Below are 19,861 nucleotides of genomic sequence, written 5' to 3' on the forward strand. Positions count from 1 at the left end.
GGATTGTGTTGGCATGCAGGAGTTGGTGTTGGGATGGGTGGGTTGTGCTGGTGAGACATTGTCAGGGAGGATGTGTGCTGGGGGGTTGGGGGTGAGGGTGGGGGTGTGGGTTGGCATGCTGGTGGGGTGGGGGGGATCTAGTAGTTGAGATTGGATTTACCAGAGTCCATTCCTCCGGCTACTCCTGCGAGGCCCTGAGGATGCAGGATGTTGAAGACCTCTTGCTCCCATGATGTAAATTCGGGAGGGGTGGGTGGGGGTCCGCCGCCAGTCTTCTGGACCGCGATGTTGTGCCTGGAGACCATCGATCGGACCTTCCCCCGTAGGTCGTTCCATTGTTTGCGGATGTCCTCCCTATTCCTGGGATGCTGTCCCACCGCGTTGACCCTGTCCACGATCCGCTGCCATAGCTCCGCCTTCCTAGCTATACTGGTGTGCTGCACCTGTGAGCCGAAGAGCTGGGGTTCCACTCTTAGGATTTCCTCCACCATGACCCGGAGTTCTTGGTCCGAAAAGCGTGGGTGCCTTTGGGGTGCCATGGGGTGGTGTGGGTGAGGTGTGGGGTGGTGTATGTGATGATGAGTATGTTGGTGTGTGGTGCTTTGTGCTACTATGTGGTGTGTGTGATGGTGTAGTGTGCCTCAGTGTGTATTGCTATGGATTGTCTGCTGTGTCTCTCTCTCCTTCTCTCAGTAATTGTGGTCGTAGGGGTTTGTGGGTGATGTGGGGGTGTGTTTTATAGTTGATTGATTGTGTGGGAGTGGGTTGTGTATGTGTATCAGGTGTGTGTATTTGTAATTGTCCAATGTGCCTGTGTTTTGGTGCTGTGTTTGTATTTTGACCGCAGCGGTGTGTACCGCCAATGGAATACCGCGTTGGAAAGCCCGCCGCGTTGATTCGTGGGTCGTAATGGCATGGGCGTTTTTCTGTTGGCGTGACGGTGGAGGTTTGGTCATCTCCAGTTTATCGCTGCCCGCTGATGTGGCGGCCTGCAGTGGAGGTCGGATTTTTGGAGGTTTGGCCGTTGTGGGTCAGAATGACCGTGGCGGCTTTCCGCGGCGGTGTTATGGCGGTCTTCTGACCGGCGGTAAGCGCCTTTTACCGCCGAGGTCAGAATGACCCCCTTTGTGTTTTATTTTTCAGTTTAGTGCCACAGCTCCATTTGTCATGATCACTGGATTATTTATTGTTTAGTTTAGTCATTAAAACTTATACCAAAGCCTAATACATTAAATCAGTCATACAATACAAATGAAACAAGCAATTAAAGTTACTATCACATTCCTTATAACATAAACCACTTACACAAAGTAGCAATAAAAACCATATCTCAGACTCTGGAGCCGAAATTAATCAATTCTTAACAGTTCATGATATAGGGATAAACAAGGAAAAGTGACTGCACTGCGTGTAATCATAAAGCATTAAGCCTTTGGGTTTGGTGTGTTTAAGCCTTACGCATAATGGGTACCTTATAACTTCCTTTACGGCCAACTGGACATGTGGGTCCTTATTGTCTATTCACAGCCTGCAGGCCTGGGAAATACATCTCACCTTTCATGCATTAAGAACTGGCTTTATACAACAGTACCTCATTTATCATTTTCAGGACAAATGAAGAGGAATGACAAAAGAAAGCATTAGCAAAAGGATAAAACCACTACCAAAGGGCAGTTTGTAGTAATTTCATTTGTCGATAAAGACATTTCTTGTCTAAAAGGTGTTGTTGGAGGTACATTATGCTCAATACCCAGTGAGGCCTTGACCTCAAAATATTTAGCATCCTCACTATTATAGGCATTATTATTCAAAGAAACGTGGGCACTGATGAGTATCAGTATTTAAGCAGTACACTTTTTGACCCGCTGCGTGTTCTCCACAATTCCCTCATAATAATTGGAATACATAGGTAATCGAATATGGGACAACCATGAAAGAGAGGAACAGTCCTTAATTTTCATTAGATAATATAATTTCCTCTCAAAACTTTATGCCACAAAGTGGTGCAGTATTGCACATTTGCAATTAAATTGCCATGACAGTCAAGTTTTAATGATTTTTTTGCTCCTGGGCACACCCTTCTTAAAGCTCATTTCTATCATTAATTAAATTGTCAGATTGAGTAAAGCCCCCAAGTTGCACTCTGAACAAGGCAGCTAGGTGAGGTTCATGAGTACAAGACCTAATTGCTCCCTTTTCATGCTGTCCATCAGCACTATTAAATTGATTTAATTGTTTAGTTGTGGCACGTTATAACCACAACACGGGAATGGAAGAGAGTAGTATGAAATACTATATTAAAAAAATGTTTTTTGTTTACTATTGTTATAGTAGACAAAGAACAAACTTATGTCAGGTAACCTTTAATGACCTGGAAATCCATTTTTTATTTATTGCGTGATGTGAGATAATCAAAGTAGCATGCTCTTCACACCTGTAAGTAGAAACCTATGACTTTTCTATGGTTGCTTGTCAAAAACTATGGACTTGTGTTTTTCAAAAAATATCAACTGCTTTTTATCAATATATATCTATATCATGCTTTTAACAGAATCAAGTTTGTTTTCATTCAGTGCTACTAACACTATACCCACAAAAGGCACGGCAGAGAAGTGATGTATGCACACTCTAGAGACATCTCCTAGCATGAGTAGTGTCTTACTTAATTCTTCATGAAACTTGTTAGACAAAGTGAATGCCAGAAGAGGTCCATGCCTTATTATCTAGCCATTTAGAATTTGTTTTGTGATTTCACCCTCTGCCTCATATCTTGCAATAGCCTTACTTACTTAATCTGTGTCAAAATATCAATTACAGCTTCAGTGATTCCTTTAGCTTTGGAAGGACCACAGAATCCATCTATGCATTTAATCAAACTCCTGGAGAAGATCAATAAATATATCCTAAATGTCGAAGCTCTTTAAGATGACATATTTATAAAGGGTCAACTGAAGGCAATACAATTGCTTAATAATGTGCACACCTTCCCTAAAACTGCCTTGAAGTATTTCAGTATTAATGTGCCCAATTCACTAGCCTCCCTCCATCATTCACATTTGAAACATTCAGAAGATAAAACTTAAAATACCATCATTTATAAACAGAAGAATAATTACCCACCCTGAAAAACGAAAATCGCCCCCCCACCCCCTCCGATGGTCTACAGGCTGGTTGGGAGATATGTCTGCTGACTTGAGACACCCCTTACCTGACGTTGAGAGCTGTCAATCTTCCCTACGTTGTGATAGGTGCAGATTGACCCCTGGGATCATAATAGTTTGTGACCTCCTGGAACTAACCTTAACCCGGCTTAATTGATGCTTGACTGTCCTTGGAGTCACTGCAACTCTCATATTTTTCCCCGAGCTCCCTGCACTACCTCCATTGCTCTTCTACCACTGTTTGTGTGATTGATATATCTTCTGAGCCCAACTTTAGCAAACATCATGTACTTTCGAAATGTGTTTGCTTAGCACCCTTTCAGAAATACTGTAATTCATGTTATTTATGTGCAGATGTAATAGTTTGATGTTATTTTATATGATTGATTAGTTGCATCATGTGTTAATCTTCATAAAAAGATATGAACAAAAATTATAAATAGAAGAAACCAGTAAATATTGAATAGTTCATGTGAAGTCTGGTGTATTGGTTTATGTGTCTGTTTCATAATAGCCGTCAGCTATTAGAAAGACTGACGTTGAATGTGCTCGCATTTCATCCAGGTGACCAGACGGGTGAATGCAGAGCCCATGGGAATTTAGGCTCGGCATTCTTCTCCAAAGGAAACTATCGGGAGGCTCTCACCAACCACAGACATCAGCTGGTGCTCGCCATGAAACTGAAGGAGAGAGAGGTAGGGGTTCATTGAACATATTCACAGAGGACAGATGCTTCCTGTCGCCCGTTTGTCCTCTCCCTACTCACGACTATTTTGCTCCATCATCTGAGGTGTGGAGAGGAATATATCCTTGTGCATGTGTTTCTATCCATCAAGAAATCTAAAGGAATATTACCAAATTGTGAATATATCGCCAACATACTGATAATACTACCGAATTTAGGAAAAAAAATGTATCAGATTTATGTGGAAGAAATATGAAAATACTGCAGGGGCTCATAACTTGGTGATGTGGTAATATATCTTCACATGCAGTAGATGGAATGTACGTGATGCTACTTTCCACTGTCTGCCTTAATACCTGGCCTTTGATGAAGTATGTCTACAAGTACTTGTAGTATGTCTACAAGTCCTACAGTAACCGTGATACAGGATTATGTAGTGGGCATGGCTTGCCTAATTTCTCTCTTTTTGCACAGCATTGTCTGTAGCTCCGTCACTAGTGAGTCGTGGTTTGAATGTGGACATATTTTGTTCCACTATTAGTTTGCACTATTCGTTTTATGCCAGTAGGTCTTACACCAGATAGTACTACAGTGAATGGAAGAGACTGTTGTATCACTCACTGCTTTCTAGCAGTTGAGTGTTCCTGTAATGTATATTCTTATAGTGTCTGCTATGCTAAGTATAGTGCCAAGCAGAGGCTGAAGTCATTCGATGTACTTTACATAATCACTGAATAGCATGCAGTGAAAACCATTGTCAGTCAATCACTATGCTATTCTTGGAGATTATTGTATTGGAGAGACACTTTATTTAAATGTGTCCTGGGATAAGAGCAGGATTTGTAATTACAAACTGCGACTAAGTTTTATTTATGGACCTGCCTGCCTCTTAGATTTTCCTTTTGGTGAGCCTGAGAATGGCTCATAACAAACTGAGAGAGCATTCTTTCCTAAGGCGTTTTGTGAAGGGCATAGGCAGAATCATTCTTGTTAACAACATTCGAAAGCAAGTCTTAGATTTAGCCATGTAATTTAAAACTCAACTTCACGAAATAAGTGTTTCCACTGCTGCCCAAATAATTGTCATATTGTTTTCTCAAACTTTTGTTTCATTTGCCTCATGTTTTTAACTCTCTAACACCACATTGCAGTAGATTTCGAGTCAGAAATATGTTTGAAAAGGGTATGCCTGTTGCACCACAGCTATCTTCTGAGATTTCCAACTTGTAGGGGATTTTGAAAATTGTGACACAGCACATAGGAAAACTATGCAATTCGTAGGTTCCGATGCATGTCCTCCTCCGCCTTGTCCACCCTTGCAATTTATCTGAAGAGAGGAGAATCTGCATGGATGAGTACTGTGAACATGTGCATTAACACATATAACTTTTTCATCCTTCTGTACACTACTTTTCTGCATGAAAAAAACTTCATATAATATTCGGGCATTTCAGACCGTTTACCATCCTAAAAACAAAGTTACTCCTGCCTATGTAGGGAATTTATGTGCATTGGCATAATGAGAATGGCCAGGCAAAATAATTGAGTATACTCACAAATTCCCCAAAATCCACATTGTGTAGGCGTTCTAAGGATTTTTCATTGCCACCTCCAGATACCCGTAACCTCCCTTCCTAAGGTGTCCTGTAGAAAATATGTTATTCTTTCTTATTCTTCCTGTTATTAGGGAGCTTCGCAGTTCGACATACCTACAAATATTGATATTCTAAATCGGGATTTAAGAATTGTGACCACAGATTAAACGTTTGGACCACCAGAGTGACTTTGAAATGTGACGAACATTTTATGACTCACACCTTTTGTAAGCTATAAATATTTGTTAACACAACATATACGAAGCACTGCACCATTGAACATAATATATGTATAGTTACAAACCGATTGATAAATATTATTAAATTCTTGCTCGTGACATGGCCACTTATCTATATAGCACCACATATACAACTAACTGTTCAAGAAGGTGATTGACACAATTGATGAGAGAGGAATTTATGGCAGATATTGACTTATAGGTAACAAACAGTATGACCATTGCTGGCATTGTATATATGATGATCTCAATAATTACGCACAACATCCATAACTATATTACATGACAACATTATATACTCAGTTAATAAAAGAAATTGCATAATAGACTTGCATGGGAAGACTAAACTGCATAAGAGCTATATGATAAACAGCTTTACAAACTGTAACCATTACGTTTGAAGTCATCAATAATTCTTGGTTCCAGTGGAGTAGCGTGCTCTCTGTCCACAAAGTGCTTTGGTGCCTAGTCAAGGTCGTTAAGTGCTATATAAATACTCCTATCATTCCATGCCATATTTATGGTGCTGGGAACAACTACAAGGATCCTTAGAATCGAGAGAGTGATGCAAAAGCCAAAGACCGGTCAGGATTGGCAGTTTGTTGGGAAGCTTTGAGCTTGGATGAGTTATTGGCCATTCCTATCTAATGTGGATGTCTATGTTTCTGTGATTGGTGGGAACCCGAGCTCTGTAGACAAGGCCGGCTCTGCATACACCCCAGTGTTGTGCCTGAGGAAGAATCTCAGGAACTGTTGCTTGTCTGGGCTCAGAGCAGGAGTTTCACACATTTGTCACTCTCTTTAGCGCTTGTCAAAGGATTGCAGACCGTTCCTGGTAATTAATCACAGCTGAGTCGTATATCAGTGTCATGACAGTCTTCCAACTTGGATTTGAATCCTAGAAGCAATTGTTCATTGGCCACGATACTTATGTGACGTCTCAGAATAAACCCGAAATCCTCCTGTGGGCCGTAAATAGTTAGTTCTGTCCTTGGAATTTGGAGTCTCACTCAAACTTTGAAAACCATCACTTAGCTTGTAGAAAGCGCCAGCTATTTCTAGTTGTTTTTGCAAAGAATTCTCGGCACAATAAAACACATGAGACGTTGATGTGAAACGACTATTTAAAACGAAATGAAAAGTGGGACTGCTGCTAACCGAAAAAAATAAATGTTTAGATATATAGCAACAATTCTGAGAATGTCTCATGGGGAAATCGAGTTCATTTCCCTTCCCATATTAGATCTGAAGACTGAGGTTACTTGGAAATTGTGTGAGATTTTCTATTTGTTTAAAAAAACATGTACAATTTTCAATCATGCACTGTTTCGTCCAGTGTCATCCGCAGCCTTTTGCATAAATCTTTTTGATTAATTATGCAGGAGTTTTTGTAAGGCTGCACATCATTTAGGCTGCTGCAGAGCACAGGCTGAACAAAAAAAAACAAGCATTTGCAATGCAATGGGTCACGCGTTTGCTCGAGCTAAAGCTATTGGCATTGTAAGTTCCTAACTGGGCTTTTCTTGCCACAAAAAATGTAAAACAGTTGCCCTAAGCGAGCCAATTCAAAGCTCTGCGGCCACCATGAGCATGAAGGAGAGACACAAAAGGAAAAAGGTTCGCTCGCAGTCAAAATTATCGGAAAAAGTGCAATTATCCATGTAACAGGGTCGATGGCCAAGGGGGTAACAAATAAAAAAAAATGCACAGTTCCACAGGAAGTGCGGATCCTCACTACCAATTAGGGTGGAGGTCAGTCAGTCCCTACAAGCAAGATGTACTCGGAACAAGAGCCCTCACTCACCCTTTGGTGACATGCTTCATCATCGGGCTATGCTCCTCGTCAGGCTGGCACTGCAATGCCTGAGGGCCCCCCTCAAGGGGTCTCTTTGCCTGAAGATCTTTTAGAAATTATTGCCGATGATGAGTGCAAGAATGTGGGATTGGTGAAAAAGCTGTTAAAATTGTATCCAGAGGACCAAACTTTATTATGAAGATGGAGCCCGTGTCAAGGTTTAAAAAAAGGGGGAAAGCTAAGTACAATGACCCAATCCCCTCCAAGTATGACTAGTTGTGTGTCATGTACCCCTACTCTACGGACTGGCTCAAGAGGTCAAGTGTTGGTAATCCCTACACTGCCTATTAAAAACTGGTCAGCATGTTTCTCACTCTAGTAGTACAACCTAATCCTCACTATCATGTAGACACATACCATATGATCAATTGATGGGGAGCACGGAGCTGCAATAGGTCTACCAGAGGATGTCGTTCCTGAAACAAATTAATATATTTGTCAACCAACGCAAGCCCAGTGTAATCCCCATTGGACCCATCCTTCTGATTCAACGAGAGTTCCTGCTTAGATTACCATAATATCAATTAATCATATGGTATGTGTCTACATGATAGTGAGGATTAGGTTGTTCATTCATAGGTCCTGATGAATCGTGAATAGATTCTTATGACTACTAGAGCGAGAAACATGTTAACCAGTTTTTCATAGCCAGTGTAGGGATTAGCAACACTTGACCTCTTGAGTCAGTCCCTAAGTAGGGGTACATGACACATAACTAGTCATACTTGGAGGGGATTGGGTCATTGTACTTAGCTTCCCCGCTTTTTTTTTTTTTTAACCTTGACAAGGGCTGACTTCTTCCCTAATTGGTAGTGAGGATCCGCACTTCCCGTGGAACTGAGCATTCTTTTTTGTATTGTGTATGGCGGGAGTATAATGCACAGGACCAGGTAAATCACCCATATGATTTGCCCACCCTCCCCCTTTTTCCTTGTTGCAAGGGAGTAACAAAACTGCCCCAAGGAGGGACAAATGTAAAGCATTTTTCAATGATAACAAAGGATTTTTGAAAGGCAAGCCCACAAATGAGTGATAGTGATGGGCATGAGGGGAGCATGGTTAAAAGCCCAGAAGAGAGATTACAACAGGCCAGACCGCTTGCACGCTCAACCTAAAAACATGGATGTGCAAAATATTCCCTGCCAGATGTGCAGGATAATCCTAGATCTGGCATTTTTCGGGTGCTTCCATGCACATGTTGGACTTGGTTTAATTACTTTACTGGGGTGAACTGAACGGAAGGTAGCCAACTTCAGCTTTGTTAAATGACATTTAACATCCGATTTATGGCTTTTCTTTCCCTAGTTTTTGAACTGGTCTTTGGGAGGATGAGTTTGATTAACAGAATGCAGTAATGCCATTGAGTTTTGGTGTGTGTGCTGAAGGAAGGATACTAGAGGTGGACAGTTGGAGGCAGGAAGGAGACCTGACCAGAGAATTGAAACTGAGCCTGGAAGTGGTACCTAGCCTGAATAAAGAATGATTAACTTCCTAAATCTGTAGATCCTGTCTCATCTAGGTGAGGTAAACTACCTTGATGTTCCCAATAATATAAAAGCCAGGTGACATAATAGCCGAGTGTGCCATCATGCCATCATTAACTCCTTGTGGCCCCCTCATCTCCCACTCAACGCTGGTATTGTACATGGATTTCTCCCCATAGAATTACAGAGAGGAGATTGTTTATAACTGCAACCGTTCCCCATCGTGCTTCCGTGGTCTACCTCTTCGTTTTCCCTATGGCTGATCTGTACCTCACTCATATCTGAAGGAGCATTTGACTGCAACACAGTGTCCACTTTGTCTCTGCCCGTTCCCTGCTTTTCCTCCAGGATTTCACACTGGTTACAGGGTGAAGCAGAGGTGCTCACTGGATAAGGAGGAGGTAGTTATTCATCCATCCTATCTTTGGGAGCCTTACTTCTTGCTAGTCACATCAAGAGATGGTTGTGTACGCAGAGGAAAAGGAGGTATACTGGCTGAAACCTCCTATTTTCTGCCAGAGAAGTTTCCCACACAGTTCAACACTAGAAGTCAACTATCTTATGCAGGGTAACTGAATTTGTTGATGGGATACAGCGTAAGGTGCTGTTTTACAGGACCATGTACTGCTTGAAGTACATTGCCGTACCTATATGAGCAAGAATGATTTGTTGGCCTTGTCTAATAACTCGCACACACACACACATGCACGCACACAAGCACACACTCATGCCAGGACATGCAGGCCATGATAGAGACTTAGCAAGGTGATTCTATGATAGACACAGAACGGGCCTAAAGAAGTCTGGTGGTTTTTGAAGTGTAATCAGCCATTATTAATGAAGGGGCAGTAATAGCAAACCAGTACATTGCCATCAAATAAGATGTACATAAATTAGAAGGTACACCTGTAGAGTGGTCTCTGTCCTAAGGCACTGAATGTTGTAATGGTCACTAAACATAAGTGAGTACACAACTAAACCGGTCAAAAAATCAAACACTTCAGTTTCAACTCTTTGTGTTGTTCTTTGTAGAACGTGCTGATTTTTTGATCTGTTCCATGTTCCTATTGTTTTTTAAGGTAAATCAGCTTTATTAAAATCAAAATACAATGGATCTCATAATATCATTACAAGATATCTGTCACAATGATAATGAGATAAACTTGAAAAGAATTGTAAAAGCTGTTTAACATTTTAAAGTGTAAAATGGGTGAAAACAATAAAAAATGGAACAAGACCAGTGAAAAATAAAAAAGATACAATGGGTATTGAAAAGCTAAAAAAAAAGACAGTGATATTCAGTAAGGCATAAAATTAGCTAAAATTAGATTCAATCACAAACAGAGGGGCAGCATAAAGAGGTAAAAGCAATGTCTAGTCTATGATAGTCGCAGACATTATACCACCAAGCCTTATATGAAATGTTGGATGACATTTTCCAATTAAGAGTAATTTGCTGAAAGGCTAAAGCTAACATGAAATCCAACAACTTTATATTATCATCATCTGAAACTATGTTGGCAGATAGGCTACCTAGAAAAAGCACTGAGGGAGATAATTGGGATTGCAAATGAAAAATGGAGGTAAGCTGACTTCAAACTTTTCTCCAGAAGGAGACAGTGGGAGGGCACTCAAAGAGGAGATGCATATGGTCTGCTTTTGGAAGATCGCAATACCAACAATTTGAAGTTGAAGATACAGAAAATTGAGCTATAGTAGAGGGGGTAAAATAAAGTCTGTGTAAAGAAAGAAATGTGATTTTGTGGTAGAAGCTGATCTAGATATTCTCTAAAATCTATGCCAAATCTTATTCCAGAAGGGAATAGTCCAGGTACATCCCAAATCCAATTCTCATTGAGATTACATTTTTGACTTAGGCCGTGTCAAAACAGGAGATTGAAAAAGTTTATAAATAATTGATGCCTTAGAAAATGAGGTAGGAACGGAGGACAAAGAAAAGGGTACTTCTGAAGAAGAAGGAAGGGAATCCAATGAAAAAAGTACATCCAGAATAACTTTAATAAGAAGAAGACATTTAGGCATAAAATGAATTAGGACAATGAAATAGAAGTTGGAATTGTGAAAATGAACGTGGAGTATCATTGGAGAATAAATCCTTGACCCACACTATGCCTCTTTGTCACCAAGATTTCCAAAATAAGGGATTTTTATTGATAGTGATGAGACGATTATGCCAAATAGGGGAATTCAGAAAAGAAGAATAAGCGACGGTTGGAGGTAAATAGTGAGAACGCAGAAGAGCACAAGTATGTTTAAGAAGCAGGGAGGAGATAAGCGAAATATTATAAGAGAAGGATACCACCTCATGAGGGGCAAAAGGTAGAAGAAAGGAACATTCAGTATCCAAACATAAGGGAGTAAACACAGAGCTTTGAAAGGAGATCCATCTAGAAGTTTGACGCAAACAAAAGGATTTATGATACACTCTAAAATCAGGAAAATTGGCTCCCCCCTCCTGTTTAGAATGGTAAAGGTGACTAAGAGAAATTCTAGATTTCTTATTGTTCCAAAGGAATTTAGACAATCTGGAGTCCAGTTGCTTAAACAAAGTAACAGGCAAAGGAATCATGGATAGGATATATAAAATGTTAGGCGAAATCATCATTTTGTCAAGATGGCCCCCCCATGATAAAAATAAGGGATTCCATAACAGAAGGAATCTATCTACCTTCTCTAAAGCTTCAGAAATATTTACTTCAATGGACTTTTGAATGGAAGAGGTGAACCAAATACCTAAATATTTAATCTTGGAAGTATTCCAATGGAAGCCAGTAATATTGAACGATGATCGAAAACAAAATTTTGTTAGAGGAAGGATTTCAGTTTTATTCGAATTTTTCTTATAGCCTGAAATCAAAGAAAAATCTTCTATCTCCCGAAGTAGAGATGGAATCGAGAGCTCAGGGATTTAAATATATAGAAGTATATCATCTGCATATGCTGTTAATTTTAAATGTTTCTCACCATATTGGAAGCCTTCAATTTCAATGTTATTTCTAATACAGGATAGAAATGGCTCTAGGGCTAGGATAAATAGGAGTGGAGAAAGTGGACACCATTGATGAACGTCACGACGTAATACAAAGTATCTGGACAATTTCCCATTCACCAATATCGAGGCCATTGGGGATTGATAAAGCAAAGAGCTAAATGAAATGTAATGAGGCCCTAAACCATGCCAGGCTAAAGTTTTTAATAGAAAAGACCAGTTCAAACGCTTTCTCAGCATCTATGGAAAATGATGCTAAAGAGTACGAAAGAGCGGAAGCCTTGCTGAGTACATTGAAGAATATTCTAGAATTGTCAGAAGCAAGTCTACCTTTGACAAAACCAGTTTGTTCCTTACTTATCAGCCCAGGTAAAAGGGGATCAAGACGTAAGGCTAACAATTTTGCAAACATTTTATAATCTGTATTCAGTAGAGAAATTGGCCTATAATTTTTACAGTAAGTATGATCCTTACCTTCTTTTGGAATTAAACAAATCGAAGCTTCTTGAAATGCTCCCCCTGTACAGCCAGAGCCCGTGAAGAAGCAAAAAAGCTGTAAAAGTTTGGGAAGCAAAAGGTCAGACAAATGTAGAAAGAATTCCACTGTAAATCCATCCGGACCAGGAGTTTTACCTTTTTTAAGAGACTGAAGAGCTTTAACTATTTCTGACGCAGAAATATCAACTTCAAGTGGAGAAACATTAACTAGAGTCTTATTAGGGTGTGGAATTTTCTTTAAATAATCATCAATCTGTAAGGAGGTCGGGCCTGACTCAGGAATATAAAGAGTCTGATAATAATTGACAAATTCAGCTAAGATATTATCATCTTTAAAAAGGGACTTACCAGTATCTGTGATTATAGACTTCACTGTGTGACGTTGCTTTCGTACTTTTAAATAATTAGCCAGAAGTTTCCCTGATCTATTTCAAGCGGGCGCTACTACGTAGAAGAAAAGAGGAGGCATTATCCATTGAGGTTTTATTAAATTGCAGTTTAGCCTGAATAAGTTCTTGTAGATTAAAATTTGAAGCTGAAGAATAATATTGATGTTTTAAACGTTTAATTTTGAGAAGTAGAGTTTGATGCTGTGCATTAAAAGTTTTCTTTTTATTAGAGACACAATTTAGTATATGACCAGGAGCTGCAGCCTTAAACGAATCCCATAGCAATTGTGGGGAAACATGAGGAACATCATTACACCAGAAACATTCCTCCGCAAAGGCAGCAAAGGATGTGGAAAATTTTGAATCAAGCAACAATTAATTATTAAATCGCCACCTATTGGATTTGGGAGGCACCGGGAGCAAATCAAAATCTGTGATGACTGGAGCATGATCAGAGATTACCATAGGTTCAATGGAGGAGTTAATAAGATTTTGGGAGAGTGATTTTGAAACAAAAATATGGTCAAGTCTAGATAATGAGCCATGTGGTGGAGAATAAAACGAAAAATCCCTACCATCAAGATTACAAGTTCTCCATGAATCAATTAAATTACATTGTGAGAGAAATGCCTTAAATTGTTTATGCTTTATGAGGAGAAAAATTAATTACAGATTGTCTATCTATAAAAGGGTCAATAATTTGATTGCAATTCCCTCCAAGAAGAAAAAAGCAATCATTATAATGCAAACATTGTTTAGTAATCATAGGCAAGAAAAAATAAGTAGTTAGGACCATAAATATTGCCAATAGTCATTGTAATCTCATTAATACTTAGCTTCACAAAGAGCCATCTACCATCGGAAACAGAGTCTTGCGAAATAACAGTAACTGATACTTTTTTATGGCAGAGCACAATAACACCATTCTTCTTTGTAGAAGTAGAAGAAGTAAAAACATTGCCCACCCAACCTCTTTTAAGTTCCAGTGCTTCAGAATCCGTCAAATGGGTCTCTTGTAAAAGAACCAAGTCTGGATTATATTTAGCTAAATGGGATAAAATTCTCTGCCTTTTTATTGGGTTAATAAACCCTTTGACATTCCAAGAAATAACTCTGAATTTTACGTCACATAACCATATAGATACATGCAGGGTCTTGTACCGTAAATAACTAATAATACATATAGGGGATAGGAACAACAGAAAAACAGAGAAAGAGAAGAGTAAAGGGGAAACAACAAGAGAAAAGATAGAAAATATTCAAGAGGAAAAGAAGAGACAGTACATGTCAAATAAAGACGACTGCCAAAACATACCTGAGATGTATGAACAATGGGACAGGGGTGGTGACAGCACAGACTGAAGACGGCACAGCAAGGAAACAGAACACATCGAAGGACAAATGATACAAGCAAAAATTATTATATATAAGACACCAGGAACCTGTGGAAAGAAAACAATACATTAACAAAAAAGACCTATAGTCATACCAATATAATATACTGTTATAGACTACATATGAAGGACCATCAACAGTATCTCAATAGTAATGAACAAAGACATAATAGATTTAGAAAACACATATAGTAAACGTGTAGATGGGCCAGCCGTTTCCATAGAATTTGTAGAATGTAGTTTTAGGAAATCATGAAGAGCTGCAGGAGAGGTATATGAAGTGATCTTATTTTGATATGTCAATTTGAACGAACACGGATGGAATCATCCAAAACAAGCTCCCAAGTCTCGAAGCTATGGACGCAGGTCCAAATATTATTTCCTTCTGTTTGCAGTAGTTTTGGACACATCCTATGAGATGAAGATTTTATTTCCTTGCCAAGAGATTTGTTTTTTGGCTTTTGCAGCATTAAGCACTCTCAATAGATCAGTAAATTCAAGAAAGAAAATAATCACACCTCTTAGTTTAGATATGGAGGAATGCAAAGGAGGGTGTCCAATGCGGTGCGCCTTTTGGATGTTCAATACTGTAGAAGATGGTAGGTCCACTAACTTTGGAAAGAATGAAGCAAAAAATGAAATTGGATCACTCCCCTCAAGGTAATCCATAAAGGTGAAGATTATTGCGCCTGTTTCTGTTTTCCAAATCCTCCGCAAGTGTCTTCAAGGTTGCCACTTCTGTCTCCAAGTTAGCAATTTTATTTGTTTCATCTTGCACATCACTGACTCTTTGCTCCAAAACAGAAACTCTTACTTCCATTTGAGACCACTTAGTATCAAGATTTTTCATCTGAGAATTAGTTTCTTCAATGAAAGGATGCAGTGCACATATTTCTTCAAGCACAAGTTCAAGAGAAATTGGTGAGGGAGATTTTACTGGTGAAGGTGGGTCTTGTTTGACCCTCTTATGAGTGGTTGTAGACATATTCTGAGAGACGTTAGGCGAAGAAGAAGGTGAGGAAGACATCTTTGACTTGGCAGAAGAAGACGCTGCAGCAGAAGTATCCAATTGTAAAAACTGCAAAAGTTTATCAGTTGAGGAGAACTGATGTGACGAATTTTCCTTTCTTTAGTTTGCCCTTAAAAAAAAAACAAAAAAAAAAAAATCTTTCAATAAGGAAACGAGTGGTCCAGGAACTCCAGAAATTTAGTGATGGGATAGTAAAAATAAATTACATGGCTTGCGCAGAAAACTTCAAACAAAGCCATTAAAGATCCAAAAAACAAGCAAAAAAGTACATCGTAGTGGTGAGTAATAGTTATTCAAAATGGCCGCATTTCATGAGGAGAAATGTAGAAACACATTTAAAAGTTAAAAAAAAGAAGCTAGGCGGCATTTATAACGCGAAAAATGCTCACCAACACATCCAGCAGGTAATTAGAGGTAAGGCGCCATAAAAGACTAAATAAAAATGGCTCCGGTGTCGGAAATGCGTCCGGCGATGCGCGGAACTCCGTTAGGTAGCGGCCATCTTAGCTGGCGGCTCGCGCGCTCCCCCATGTTCCTATTTTTAATGTTTTACCTGCCCAGAGAACCATATATGGGAAAAATATGGATTACGATGGCAAATATCTGCTCTATTTTAGTTTTGCTTGCTTGGAGAGATGGAGTCAGACGGGTATCAGCCACATTCGATAAGGAACAGACTAATGTTTGACCCTCCAGCAGCAACCACCACCAAGTCACAGAACGAAGTCGAACGATGCATCAGCTGCATTCAATAAGTGACTATTGCTTTCGGATGCACTATGAGTGGCGTTCATCAAGTCACAGAATCAAATCCAACTGTATTTCTTTAGTATCTAAGTAATAGTATTGAATTAGGTCCTACATTCCCATGGGAACCAGTGCAAGCAAGGAAACCGGCCCTCCATCACCTGGTTTGGTAGTTAAAAACAGGCAATAAGTGGGGTAAAATGGATCCCATGCCACTGCACCTGCTGCATTATTGATGCTGCGTTATGGACCCCGTATCAGCATTATACTCCAAGCTACAGACAGGCTATGGCCTGCTCAGTCCATCTTTGACGCAACATGTCTTTCCCAAAACCTGTTAGAGGGGCACAATAGTAAGAAGGGGCTAGAGGCTCTTAGCATAATTTTGAGTCCTACAAAAGTTTTGTCATAAAGTAAATGTGGGTTCTTATTGGCAACTCCACAACCAGGGGCGTAGCTTCCATTACTGCAGCAGGTGCAGTGACACCGGGGCCAGTCCTGGTGAGCCTTGGTTGTTGCTGTATTTCACAGTTCAAACTGTGACTTGGGTAGCCATTTTCCACCTTGCACTAGTGCCCCTGACACACTGGCTACGCCATTTTCCACAACATAAAACGATTGACCTTAATTAGTGAAACAAACATAGAAGTGCATTCGGAAAACTTTTACTTGTATCCAGAGGTTCATAACATGGTCGCTCTTTCACCACCATTCATCTGAAAGTCGATGAGAGGTTTTTGTTGAGTCTCGGAATAATACTTTCAACAAGGAACTCTGCCTTTTTTCTTACATTCTTTTGGACTCAAGGGAATTCTACTTAATCATGGCACCCTAATTTATTGTACATCTGGAAACCCAATTAAGAGGTATTGACAAGTATCCACTATGTTTGTGATACCAGAGACTGTTGTATGTAACTTAGTGCTTCCTGATGACATCATTTCGACCACAGAATTTCCTGAGTGTACAAAATTGTTTTAGTTGGCACTTTCTGCAGACATTTCTATAACACACACATTTTCTATGGCTGCAGTAATTCTAAAGCGAATTCCACAGGACGGGCTTTTTTAAGAGTAATGATGGAATTGTTTTACTTGCCGTTTAGCCCAGGTTAGTGCTTTAGGAAGTGAAACAGTGATTTCATTCAGAAACTAAATATGGATAGGATTAGTGCATTCTGGGCCTTTTGTAATATACATTAGACACAATTTTGGCATCACCGAGTGCGCAGCACGGCTCCAAGACATTGGCTAAGCGTTTGCCTTCTCAACAGCACATCAAACAATATGAAACACGACCAAAAATACGTTTCATAGATTACTTTTGACTCAGGTCAACTAATACGTCACAACTTTAAATGGCGCCTCAATTTGGAACGTATTCTATGACAATACAAATATTGTAAATTTCTATACAATGAACATACCATGAAATAGCCTACGTTTTGAACTTTCATGCTAGACCTTATGTGATCAATAGATTGCTCGTGGCACAACGAGCAACAATGACGTTTTGTTAATCAGTAAAAGCCTAAATTTATGGTATGAATTTAATGTAATCACCCATTGCAAAGTGTCAGTTTTAGAATAAGTTGGCAAAATGGCAGCACTCCTGCTCGTACTACTGCACCTACTACCATTAGTAGTAGTTTAAGTGTTATAATTATTATTGCAACAACAATAATATTAACTTGTAATATTGTGCTTGCTGCTAGATATTTGTAGGCCTGTACCAAGGAAATGTTTCACTATTGTCCAATCCAGTGATACTCATCCAAGCCATGATTCTCAATGTATCCACTTTTCAAGGAAGATAGATTGCTTTAATGCTGTCAGAATTCAAATGGGTGGCGTGCAGTCTTTACAACGACCTGCACAGCGAGCGCACAACTCAACATGTTTGTGAGTCCCAGCTCACTTAGCCTATTTGATTTCACAATGTATAGTAGCACATTATTTTGGACAAAGGGTCAATTTCCAGATACCATGAGGGTATGTGTGCTGAGGAACCCAGAATGTGTATTGTAACCTATGATACACTAAAATGTAAATAGTATTAATTGTGGTAAACCTCTGCAGTGTGCATTATCAAATACAGGGAGTACTTTTAGAACCAGTCAGAGCTGCACAATCATCAACAAACTGTTTCCAGACAATGTCCCAGAGTCTGGACTAGCCCACTTCAATCCAAAATGTTACTTACTGTGCGTGCACCTACTGTAGCTGTAATTGTAGCACCTTGTCCCAGTCCTGCAGAGGTTGAAAAAATTGCCAAATCCCGCAATGTTTTGGCAACTGGGAAAGTAACTCCTAAACCCTGACGTCCTCGGGTAGAAAGTCAGGCACCAGATCTGTTCCCAACCAGAGCTCTCTTAGAGTCCAATCCCATTTGCCTACCTTTAGCAGCAACAGGAGGTTAACCATTTGGCCATTTTGGAACAGTTCATGTGTTACTATATTCTCTAAAGTAAGGTGTCATGGATAACGCCATTGTCCATGCACAGAGTTTTAAAACTCACAAATGGGTCCATAAATAGTGAAACATATGGGGAGGCCATACAACTTACTGCAGTGATACTAAGGGAGGTTGGAAGTCACCTGATCTATAGTGCTACTTCAATTTGTCTACTGCAAAAGTGCCTAGGATGGTATCCCCAGAAAATAAAACAAGATAGTAGATAATACTAAATCAGATGTCAGAGTCAGCTTGTACCTAAAGAAATCTGGCCAGGCAACTACTATGTGGAATCAATGCATCAGTTTTCCATGGAACAGAGATTGAAATTAAAAAATGTGCATATTGTGCACAGTGCATTTGGTGGACAAGGCTATTAGTATCAACTAAGGTTCATTTGCATTCACTTCCTATCAACCCAGTCTGATCAAGTGTCTTCAGACTAGCCTACACTACAGAATTCAAGCAGCACAAACACAAATCAACGAAGGTTCAAGACTGGATTCTGATGCTGTCTGCACTAAGTGCACTAAAGGCTCAGAGCTTTACTCAACCTGACAGTCTCAATCAAGGGACTAACAATAAATTCTTATTGTGGGACACCTCCATCTCTTGACGGCACTCCACTAGGACCATTCTCACTCTGCTCTGTCTGTCAATGTGGGTAAATATCCCAGTTCTCATGTACACAACTAACAACACCCAGTAAATCATTGCTCAGTCAGTGCTTTTACTTATTAAAATAATGACATTTTATTACCTACACACTACTCAATACTATGCATTAATTTACAAATATATACATGATGGCAGGTGGAAATAACAGTGGTAAAACACTCTTAACTTGCTTTACAGTTATCACTAAAGGTTTACACTAGGAATGCCCACACACATTATATGACCTTCAGTAGGTTAACTCCAATCCATACACGGTCCTGTCTGTGAGAAGCTACCTGTGTGTAGATACCAGGCTGAGTTAGATGGTAGTCTCACACCATCATCCCATATATATGTGTACATGTGTGTACATCGGTGCACACAGGTGTGCACACATGTTTGCATCTAACTACTACAGAGGCTCTTGTCCTGGCTGTGTAGCAGTAGACTTTAACTTAAAAGGCAGACATTCCCAGTTAGCACTCCTAATTATTTAGAGTGAGTGAGGCTCAGTTCACATTTTACTTCTAAAAGAAAAATACTTTATTACACACACATTACCCAGTACTACCCATTAATTCCCAAATATTTACATGATGACAGGTGGAAATACATCTGGTGACACCATTCCCTCCTAACGAGCCCTGAACCCTAAGAGCATGA

General features: G+C 39.7%; 1 protein-coding gene across 3 annotated transcripts in view; it reads left to right on the plus strand.

Moving 5' to 3' along the window:
• TTC28 (tetratricopeptide repeat domain 28) overlaps positions 1–19,861 on the plus strand; it is a 1,605,451-nt gene that overhangs the window by 903,859 nt on the left and 681,731 nt on the right. For all 3 annotated transcript variants that reach the window (XM_069214676.1, XM_069214678.1, XM_069214677.1), the window contains one exon: positions 3,726–3,856. In XM_069214676.1, the coding sequence (XP_069070777.1) occupies positions 3,726–3,856 (131 nt within the window). The remainder of the gene's footprint in view (positions 1–3,725; positions 3,857–19,861) is intronic.

Source organism: Pleurodeles waltl, chromosome 11 (assembly GCF_031143425.1).
Source record: "Pleurodeles waltl isolate 20211129_DDA chromosome 11, aPleWal1.hap1.20221129, whole genome shotgun sequence".
Taxonomy (NCBI): Eukaryota; Metazoa; Chordata; class Amphibia; order Caudata; family Salamandridae; genus Pleurodeles; species Pleurodeles waltl.